Consider the following 10,773-nt stretch of genomic DNA (forward strand, 5'->3'; position numbering starts at 1 on the left):
AAAAATGCCCATCTAGCAGATTTAACTATTTATCTATGGAATTTGCATCTATTTGACCCTCGAAGATGGGGATTTCAAAATTAACTTGTACCTTAAAGGGTGTGGTGTTTCCAGAGTAGTTGTTGGAAGCCGATGCGTTGCCTCTGGGTAGCCGCTAAAGGATCTGGGCAAAGTTGTCCATCGTCGCTTTCCTTTGTCGATCGAGGGCTTCTTCGAGAAATATTTTGATAGGATCCCCTGCCTTTCATCTTTCTTTTCATCTGCGATGGGAGATCGTCGGGATTTGCAAGGCTAGTCTTGCAAAGGTTCGACCAGTTCAAGCCCTAACTCCTTATATCCCAACCTCATTAGGGACATGCAAAGAAAAACAGAGAAAAAGCATACCGCTTTGATACCACTGATCCAAACTTAAACAAGAATGCAAAAAAATACAAATATAACGATATACACAGAGATGTTGTGGAAATAATACTTCATTTCATTACTGTAAAATATTGAATATGCTTACAAACAGAAATGGAAATAAACTAGCTAAGGCGAAGGTAGCTCATCTCTGAGAAGAGATGTGGTAGCTACATGTCTCTGAATTGTGTTACAATGAGGCTCAAAGGCCTATTTATTGTTGAGAAACAATGGAACACCCTAAACATCCAAAAACCTAACCCTAGGAGATGAAACGCCGCAATATGTGCCCTGTTTTGGGTAAATTGGTACATCAACTTCTTGGGGTCGTAACTTTGGCATACGATATTCATTTGACGTGCACCATAGCTCGTTAGAAATATCTATCTAAGTACTACAAATTTGGGAAGAGCAACATCAGTCCATGGACCCATGTTTCTCCCAGATTTCCAAAAAAATGTCGTTTAGGGCCTCAAAACGGCTCTAGAAGTTTAGGACCCGAAAAACTACTAAAAATAGTAAATTGTGCTACAATTGCGGAACTGAAAAAAACTGAAAGAGACAGTTGTGGGGGTCCAAGTGGGATAGGTGGGTGGCCACCAACATCCACCTGGATCATTTTTTCTTATGAGGCCCATTTTAGACCTTAAAATTCCCCTAATGAAGCTTATTTTATAGGCTAAAACCTAAGCTTCTTCCCCTGACCATGTAAAGACCCATTACCCATGACTAATGATAAAATCCTCCTAATTTCATTGATATCTCCACTTCGAGGTGAAGGATAGCTTGGATGATGCCTAAAACCACCACAGTCGACCTCATGATGGTTTCGTATTAGCCTCCCACTAGGAATATGAGAATCGTTATTACTTATTGTGCCATAAGAATGGGTCTTAGAGTCCCTCCCATGGTTAGGGAGAAGAAAGTTCCTTAGGCCCTAAATAAATATTCTTGAGCTTGATGTCTATTAATGGGCCTCACTAATAGGTATATAACAAGGCTCATCTAGCCATCCTTCAGCGATATTCATTTACCTCTCTCCTCGCATTTGATAACACCTTTTTGACTATAATTGTGTATTAGGAAGATTAAAGGATGTTTATCATATCTTGTGGCCTAACATATGTGTAGGAAAAGGGTGCATTTACTAGGAATAAGTATGTTGGAAACATCTAGATAAGATGTAGGAGGCTTGTCCCCTGCATTTTCTCACCTACAATTTGACTTGCTCCCTATATTTACTCACCTACACTTCGAGGACCAGGGAAGCAACCTTCCTTCGAAGGAGGTTTTCCCTCATCCATTTTTGTATAAATAAAGAATCCCAAGGGCTTAATAGGATTCAAACTTTTAGAGAAAAATAGTGATTGTTAGGTCTAAGAGATTTTACTTGTCATTTTATTTTAACACTTTTTGAGATTAATGAGAAGTCTTTTGTTGCTTTAAATCTGAGTGTGTTTTAGATGGCTGAGGTCCCTTGGGTTAGGGTCCAACCCAAGAACTCTATCTTCTCTCCTTTGTATGATTTATTCTGCATCTTGCTTTTATGTACGTAGGATTAGCAATATTTCATTTTTGCAAGTTTTGTTTACATGAAAAAGTTGTCTTTGCAAAGTTACTAATAATATTTCTTGGGAAATGTGGTTGTGAGCCTTGTATTGGCAAGCATAAAATTATAGGTTTCATTTTGCATGAAGTAGGAATATCTTGAATAAAATTCAACTCATCCTTTCCTTTTAGTTTAATTTTCTACAATTGATGTTGTTAGCATGCTCTAGATGTTTTTCAATATTGAGTAATTTTTACGGTGTGCAAGTCCTACTATTGGATTGCAAGGTATAGCATTGTCATTTCTGCTTGTCAGCATACCATCAGCGCCTCCTTCCTTCCTCAACAACTTCTTCAAAAACATTGTTTACTGAGAGTTCATTTTTAATTTGTTGAAGGCCCCCATGATAATTTATCCTTGTGCGTTATGGGCTCCTGGGGGGTACTAGGCTTGGAAAGGACCTCATACAATCTTCTTCCACCTTCCACTACCCTTCCCCACCTTCAGATCTCCTTTTTAGCACTCATAATGCTCACAGATTCAATCTTGTAGCGAAACAACGAAATCTTGTAGAAATCATGTAGCACCGTGTAGAAGCTCTCTAAACTTGACCTTAATTGTCCTCAACGTTTGATTTTTTCCTCCTAGCACTTCATAATTCGCCTTAGGCCTTGAAACCGTGAATGAGGAAGATTGGAGTTCACTTAGGACTTGTCTCTTCACCATTGCAATTCATCTCTACAATTAGAGTTAGTAAACAAGTTCATGAACTGAATGGAACAGTGATGATTTACATGATTACTTTATGAAGCACTCAATTAACCTTATTACTAGGATATAATCTCTTTTGGATGTAATTACTGAAGGTTTATTTCATGCTATTTACTTTATGTAAGTTAGATTAGGTTTTCCTTCTTTGTTTTACGCTTTCTAAGCTAGGGTTCCCATTTCAAGCATTGTTATTTCTTAAGGCTTTCCTTTGATGTAACATTTTCAATTTGCAAGTAGATTAATGTTAACATTCTACAAGTAAAGTAGCCTTTACATTTCTACAAGTAGACTAGTATTTCCATTCCTACAAAGTAGAGTAGAATTTCCATTTCTGCAAATAGATTAGCATTTCCATTCTTGTAAGTAGAGTAGAACTTCCTTTTTTGCAATGTCTTTTCATTCTTGCAAAATCTAGATTCAGTTGGTAGAATGGTCTTTGTACACCTTCGTTTGGTTCACTACGTCAAAGCAACTTGAGTAGATCTCATCTTACTATGCATATAGCACTGCCACTTCTTAAGTTTCTACGAACCCTGGATTGATAAATTAAATTTGGTAGCCCTGGGAGTTGCAACATTGTTGTTGCAATACCAGAGCTCATCATCTATTGAAAAGGTCTCAAACAACCACATATATATTTTCTAAGGGATCTCTAAACATTGGGTAGGATATGGGTGCCACATGTTTTGAGCACCATGTTCGGGTCTTAAGGCCTCTAAATTAGGCCTTAGTAACATAAGGAGCTTTTGTGCAACACCTAATGCAATCAAGGTCTTAAGTATGTTTAGGGGGAACATAAGATGCTAAGGCCCTTTTGAATTTTCATGGAATCAAATTTCATGTAGTAGTCCTCAAACAAGCACATAAGAGGTTTGTAAGGGATTGTTGGTCTATGTGGGGGATCTTTGATGCCATTAGCATGTTTTTCATAATAAAATGGGCCATGAGGCCTATAGCATGGCTAAGGGAGAAAATCAAGGAACTTAAGCCCAAAACAAAGCTTATCAATCTTAAGGATCATGAACTAGGACTCAAAGAACCATCATCAATCCTATGAAAGGAATATTTCACCTTTATGTGGGATATGGATGCCATAACAAGTTTTTCCATAACACATCTAGGAGTAGAGGCTTGAAACATGGCTGGAGGAAAATAAAGGCCTCATGCCCTAATAAAAAATTTTCATTTTCCCAATGGTAATGAATAAAGCCTAATATAATAAGTATGGACACCATTAGTATGATTTACACTCTTAGGAGTCTAAAAAACCCTATCATGGCTACACGAGGAAAATAAGGACCATAGGCCCTAAAGAAATCCTTTTAGACTTAATGGGCATATATAAATCTATCATAAGCAATGGGCATAAGGGCTATGTTGTACAATATCATGGGCATTGTGTAGTAAGGCAAGAATAATATGAATCTAAATTATTTGTTTTTAAGTGAAGAAATCGTGCTAGGAGAAAACTCTTAAGCATACGAGGATTGGACCAAAATACTAAATTCTAATTTTTTCCTATAATATTTCATGTGTGTTCTAGAAATGTGTGCATATTTTATAGCATGCATGCATTCTTTGCACCTTTGTATGTTCCTTAAATTCATTTTTTGTTTGTGGGATTGAGAATTCCAAACTACATTTTTGTTACCTTGGTTTCTTTGGATTTAGATTTGGAATGACAAGCCTAGTGGTTTCAAGTGCAAAACATCTCTCAATATCTCTATTTTTCATGTTATTTTAAATAGGTTACCGGAATTCATAATGTATGAAGCTGCTGAAACTTATACATATACCAAACTAGTGTAAGTATTTAAATGTATTATATGTGAGATATAAAAACTTTATCATGAAATAGGGAACATTTTTACATACCAAAGAATGTAAAAACTTAACATAAGGTTATTGGTCTTTTCCGAAGCAAGATTATAACATATGTTGTTTATTTATAATTAATATTATCATTTGTTTATTTGAAAACATTTTTGGAAGAAATCACATTGGTATAATTTGGCCGACATGTTTTTCGAACCAACCATTGTGGTTCATCTTCAGGACAAGATGAAAATCATAGCGGCAAGTTAAATAGAGAGCGAGGAACTTCTAACAACTATGAAAAATAACGAATAAAAAATAATTATTTTTGAAGGAATATGAAAAGAGGCAAATTATTTTTATTTTATTATTAATTAATAATAAATAAAAGAATAATTCATTAATATAGATTAATTCATTATTAATATTTAATGAAACCACATTAAAAAAATTGAAAAAAATATTAACCATAACCTACAATTATAAAGAGAAATTTAATTAAATTTAAAAATCAAAATTATTTGAAATTATTTATATTTCCATTTTCTTCTAATTAACACCTCATTCTTATCTTTTATAAATTATTATTCTATTTTGAAAACATTTAGGAGTTCTTATTAAAATTAACATATATTTATATTCAAACTTATTAAACAACTACAATACTTCATACCAAACTTGTATATAGTTATCATTACTATTTTGGTAAATAAATTTATTTCAATATTTTTATTATATTATATTACATTTTTATTCTCATATTTCGTAAACTATTTTAGAATTTAAATGTTTTATTACATTTTATTACAAATATTAATAATTTAATTTTAATTTTAAAATATATTATATTAAATTTTGATTTTAAATTTTAAGATTAATTAAATTAGTTATCGTTATTGTTATTTTTTGGAAGTTTTTTTTGTAAATTTTTCTGGTTTATTTTTTTTAAAATGCTGCAAAAAATTATTGAAATCACAAGTTTGATGAGTAACCTTTACACAATAAAAGCCCCCTAGAATTTTTTAGTGCGCTGAATCCATATATACAATCAAAAAACTAGTTTAAATAACACAAATCAAAATTTCATCACAAATTTTTCTGAAAAAAATTCCAACACAAAAAAAACTCCAAAAATAAAAAATAAAAAAACGACTCTTAATTAAATACAATTAATTCTTTAATTATAAGTTATAAAGTAAATTTAAATGCCATCACCTTTGTTGAAACAAACCAAAAATATATGTTTGCCTTTACGCTTAGAATAAAATAGGAACCATAACGATACAAAATACAATTATTATCACTTCACCAACAAAATGCTAATATATTTTTTGGTACTTTAATTAACCTTCACACCAAGTCAACTACGACATCTGTCTTCCTCTTTAGGAAGTGCACCACCGTAGCATTGAGTGAACCAAGGGACCAAAACTACTAACATATTCTTTCCCTATTCGGATGTGGAACACCGTGACATTGAATCGCAATACTCAGGATGGAATGTTCGAGTAACTTGTCAAAGCCTCCAATGAAAGCATAAAGAATGAAATTTGTAAAGAAATCTTCCTTTAACATGTTTAGAGATTTGGTCCTCTTCGAATTTTGACGTCTCCATATGCCTCTTCTTGACCAACTTTCACATATTTATGGGTAGCTAAAACTGAAACAGCATATGGCAAAATCCCTCATTTTATTATCTTTCATGTATTTATTGGAAACTGAAGTCTAAGCAAACCAAATAAAAGCTGAAACCAAATATTAAAATAGAGATCAAATAAGGTATACCGCATGTTTGAAAGAAAAGTTTAGCTGCTTGTCCTCTGTCCATTCCTTGAGCAAGTTGGTCCAACGATTGTTCTTTTGTGACCCCTGGTTTGTTGAAATGATCTCTCAGATGCCTATATAAAGAAAGAGAAAACGCATATGCTGTTATTGAATCAAACATTTTATAATCTTTCCTTAACAGAGATTAAATATTATTAAAAGTTTTTCCTCACATAAGGACTGTGTCATTTAGTAGGTCCATAGAATCTTTAGGGGTCAGATTGAGTGGTTGAGAAGGTCCAGTCTCCACTAACAAGTCTGCAGTGGAATTGCCACGATTAGATTACGAATAATAAAACATGGGCCTATGGTACTTTTATTTTTGTTTATTGGATTAATTAACAGATTGACTAAAGTTGGCGTTTCTACCTGAAACCACTCCCATGGTAGGAGTGTTGATTTCTTCCCCTCTTTCTTCAGCCTCTGGAATCTGAATATGAGCACTATGCTCACTTCTTAGGGTGGATCTGGATCAAATGTAGTTAAATATTACTTCAAATACAAGACAAACCAAAAATAAGAATTATAAATCCCGGAATGTGAACATGGCATGATAGATCTGGATTAAATATATTTCAATACAAGCGAAACTGAAAATAGAAATGAGCTTCAACAAAAGTTCAATTAACAAATTCCAATACCTTTCAATCGGGGAAAGCTCGTCCTCTTCCACCAATCTCATAGGCTGTGTTGCAGGGGTGGATCTAGATTTTACACTTTGACCTGCGTATATTGAGTTCAAACGAGAAATTTATATACTTTTGAAATGAAATTTTGTGTAATAGAATAATAGTTAGCTAATTGATAAAGAATATGGATTGATTGTAATAGTTCATGAAGCTTCCAGAACTGAATTTTTTTAAATAATTTTAAAATCAATTAAGTCGTGAGATTCGTTCTGCAACCAGTTATGCCCCAAGCTATTGTAGCTTTAACAATCTGTATTATGACGGCTAGTTTTTATTTTAACTATGAAGTAAAATATTCAACTCATCCATCTACTTGAATCCTTAGAGGACAACTTTATTAACAACACTAACCAGAAGGCACAGGTGTCAAACCCAAATGGCCAAAATCCCATTCAGTGGTCTGCAGTTCCGGGGTGGATAGACGAGTGCGTAGTTTTTCTATAGAGGATGCATTTTTATTGGCCATCTCATCCACTTCATTGGCATTTTCCCCTACTGGCTCGGGCTGCGCACAGAAGCTTTTATTTCAATTAGTACTGTCCTTTAATCAGTACCTCATAAATACATTTCCTTCCAAGACAATAACGTAAACAAATTTATCAGCATACTTAGAAAACAACGTCAAGAAAAAAAGAAAGGGCTTACAAGATCCATTGGCTTTGGATGGTCTTCTCCGTTTCTCCTTTCAGCCATAGGGATCAAAGCTGTCCTTGTTCTTTCTGTTATATATTGGCCAGATCAACCACCAAAAATATTGGTTTTTTTCAATTGAAGAATTGAATGAATGATATTGCTACAGAGTGAGATACCTACTTTCACTTCCTTGTTGGGGATCCCCCTTGGGGATCCTTTTTCTGCCGTGGAGGTTTTCATTCCACAGCTCTAGCAGAGGGTTTGCACAGCAGGGAACAGATGAAAAACGTGTTGTTGACGTTAACAGGAAGGATGTGGATGGATACCACATCAGTTTCTCGATGGTGGCTGTGATGGATGAGCAAGCCCTCTTTGTACGCGGCGCCTGAGCCTAACAGAGAAAGCAGAGAAACTTCTCTTGTGAATGATCTCTTTTAAGCTATAAAATAACAGTCTGCCGGTTCCAAAGGAATAAGAATTTATTATAGTTATACCCTGCGCTTATTATCTTTCACGATGTCAGACGTGTTCTGAAGCCATGTTTGAAAGACACGGGGTTGAATGACCATGAAATCCTCGTCAAGAATGACAGATTTTCCTTTCCGTTTTCTTTTCTGGTTGATCCCAGCTGTACGATTCACTGAAGGCTGAACGCTTTCCGCATCGGGTTCCGGCTGCCAATGCCGAGGTGAAAACTATTATATAGCAGCACAAGTAAATTTCGATTTTCTTTAAATTGTACTAAATTCTGAAATAAAAAGTTCACGACGTAAGAAACCATACTGATTTAGGTCCTTGAGCTTGCTCCCCGTCTTGTTGAAATTGCTCCTCTAAATTTACACTTAACAAGTTCTCTGTCAGTGTCTTGTCCGCGGGTAATATTATGCGTTCTTCTTCGTCAAACCTGACAAACATATTTATATTAGGGTAAAATTTAGTCAGTTGAGATTACTCCGATCACCGACATATAGTCGATTTTATAAAATTAGAATTCAACCTGTGAATTTCGTCATGACGGCGATCTTCAAATATAAAGTCCTCCTGAAGTGTGATATTCTCGCGGTCGGCTGCACAATTATCCAAGGATGACTTTCTTGAACAAATTAAACTTCAATGATGAATATTCGATAGTAAAATTGGGAAAATTTTACCCTGAAACATCGGTATTTCTTGGGACTCATTCTGTGCAGGCGGAATCAGAAAGAACTCATCCTGCAGAATCATTTAGTTTTACTTTGAGATTTCTGCAATTTATTTTTTAAGTAATTACACAAATAGGTAGTTACCATGAAGATGCGGGGTTCATGATTCGGCGTTCTTGGCTGCAACATGAGCTGTTCCATTTGGTCGGATTCTTGAAAGCCGTAGGTTATGGTTATAGCTTCGAATCTGGCCGAGAGAGGAAGTTTCATTCTTAATGACAAAAGGTGATTCAGTTATAATCAAAATTTTGTGAAAGAAATCCGTAGGCACATCGTACCTGGCCTGCGATTTCCCTCGGGGTAGAACGGTGGTATCAGTTGCTGGCGGAGCAATCCTTGTCATATGATTTATCTGAGTCTGTTTGATATCAAAAGATACATAAATTATGTTGAAGGATTTATCAAAAATTCACTTCAAACTGGTAATAAGGTTGTAGATCCCAGGTTCAGTAATGATTTAGCAAAAGATTTGTAAAGTTCAACTAAAAGCAAGTTCAAAAACGTCCAGAATTGCGGAGGTCTGTGCATATATTGACGTATGACGGGTTCTAGATGAGATCTATACCATGAACCTGTTAGCATCATCTGCAAACAGAAAAATAATATTATAGTACGGGCTTTGAGTATGACAAGTCAGATTTAGATACAGTCTCATAAGATTGTTCAGAAATGTAAAATGGTGAGCATGCATTACCAAAAAGAAACTGAACCTTCCTATTAAAGATATTTACGACTCCTCCTGCACATGATTTCAGCAAACCTATTTATAGAAACTTGAACAATTGTAAACTGGAATATAATTGTATAAAATTACTATATCTCGTTCATTCACCCATCAATATTCCCAGGAGTCTTAGTGACAGTGGCATCGCTGGATTCAGAATTTGTTCGCTGTATAAAACAACAAAACAGACTTCATAAATCTAATCTAAGACCGGGCATTCAAATAATGAATGTAATGAGAGTAATAAGTTAAATCTATACCAGATTTCAATTATGTCGATTCTGTCGACATTGCGTCTCTTGATCTTTGAGTGAAGAGTCGCAGCAATCCTTGCAAAAAACCGTAAAGTTAACAATTACAGTCTGTTATGGAGCGAAAAGCATTGTACCTTAATTATATCCTTTCAAATTACTAGATCCGTGCTTTATACATTACTGAATGTCGAAAGAATAGAAGCAGTCCAATCCTTTTAAAGAAAGGCAGAGGTACCACGCCGCAGTAAGATTATACCATATTTGGCCCAGAGGAGCCTTTTTGGACAGCAATTGATAGGAATAAAACATGTTTTTCTCCAAGAATGCCTGAATATTCACTAGAATATGTAGAATAAATCTGGAACAAAGTTCAGTCCTGAAAATCAAAATCAAATCAATTTGTGACGAATTTAGACTTGACTCTTTAAAACATTTTCTTTAAATCTCGTGAGATTATTTTTTTTTCAAGCGAAAAAAACAACAGGTCTTTCATTAATTAAAAGACTGTTAAACATTCCAGAGGATCATAAAACAGCTAACTGTTACAGGCATAGCATCCAGCAAAAATGCATAAAAAGTATCTGACTTTCTTGTGAGCCAAGGATCTATCTATATAGGAATTCCTACTATATTTAAAATTCCCAGTAATACTTTGAAGTTTTCTGTGATGTGCTTTATTACTTGTACTGTGATAGGCTTGGTGTGCTTAGCTATGTAACGGACTGAGGAGACGCACGAATAGGATGGAATGGCGTGGAGGCTGCGATCTTATATTTATGCCCATAGTCCGTTGTCTGCTTCTCTTTGAGTAGTACAATTTTGTTTGTTTGGCCTTCTTTCATTTAAAGTTTCTGAATAATGCTTTAATTTTAAGGGAATCAAAGAGATTTGATCTTGTGATTAATCTTGT

The 10,773-nt window shown here is 34.7% G+C and overlaps 1 protein-coding gene across 1 annotated transcript; it reads right to left on the reverse strand.

Annotated features, from left to right (window-relative positions):
• Positions 1–6,114: 6,114 nt before the first annotated feature.
• On the reverse strand, positions 6,115–10,172 carry LOC149159253 (sister chromatid cohesion 1 protein 1-like). The gene is made up of 19 exons (XM_089434241.1): positions 10,120–10,172; positions 9,870–9,938; positions 9,718–9,776; positions 9,580–9,624; positions 9,451–9,470; positions 9,164–9,243; positions 8,970–9,072; positions 8,835–8,895; positions 8,681–8,750; positions 8,467–8,587; positions 8,178–8,357; positions 7,864–8,074; positions 7,696–7,769; positions 7,402–7,555; positions 7,003–7,084; positions 6,731–6,828; positions 6,535–6,619; positions 6,323–6,435; positions 6,115–6,197 (listed from the first exon to the last, which is right to left on the reverse strand). The coding sequence occupies exons 1-19, from the start codon at positions 10,170–10,172 to the stop codon at positions 6,115–6,117; spliced, it is 1,761 nt and encodes a 586-aa protein (XP_089290367.1).
• Positions 10,173–10,773: the final 601 nt, after the last annotated feature.

Source organism: Pinus tabuliformis, chromosome 5_2 (genome assembly GCF_031772625.1).
Source record: "Pinus tabuliformis cultivar Carrire ecotype Pingquan chromosome 5_2, CPIR1, whole genome shotgun sequence".
Taxonomy (NCBI): Eukaryota; Viridiplantae; Streptophyta; class Pinopsida; order Pinales; family Pinaceae; genus Pinus; species Pinus tabuliformis.

What these genes read in the sequence shown, in the direction of transcription:
- LOC149159253 (XM_089434241.1), bottom strand. Translation starts at nt 10,172, where the DNA reads ATGTTTTATTCCTATCAATTGCTGTCCAAAAAGGCTCCTCTGGGCCAA. An exon ending in ATCGACATAATTGAAATCTG is followed by an intron (nt 9,777 to 9,869) that starts GTATAGATTTAA and finishes TGTTTTATACAG; the next exon opens with CGAACAAATTCTGAATCCAG. An exon ending in ATCCAAAGCCAATGGATCTT is followed by an intron (nt 7,556 to 7,695) that starts GTAAGCCCTTTC and finishes TTCTGTGCGCAG; the next exon opens with CCCGAGCCAGTAGGGGAAAA.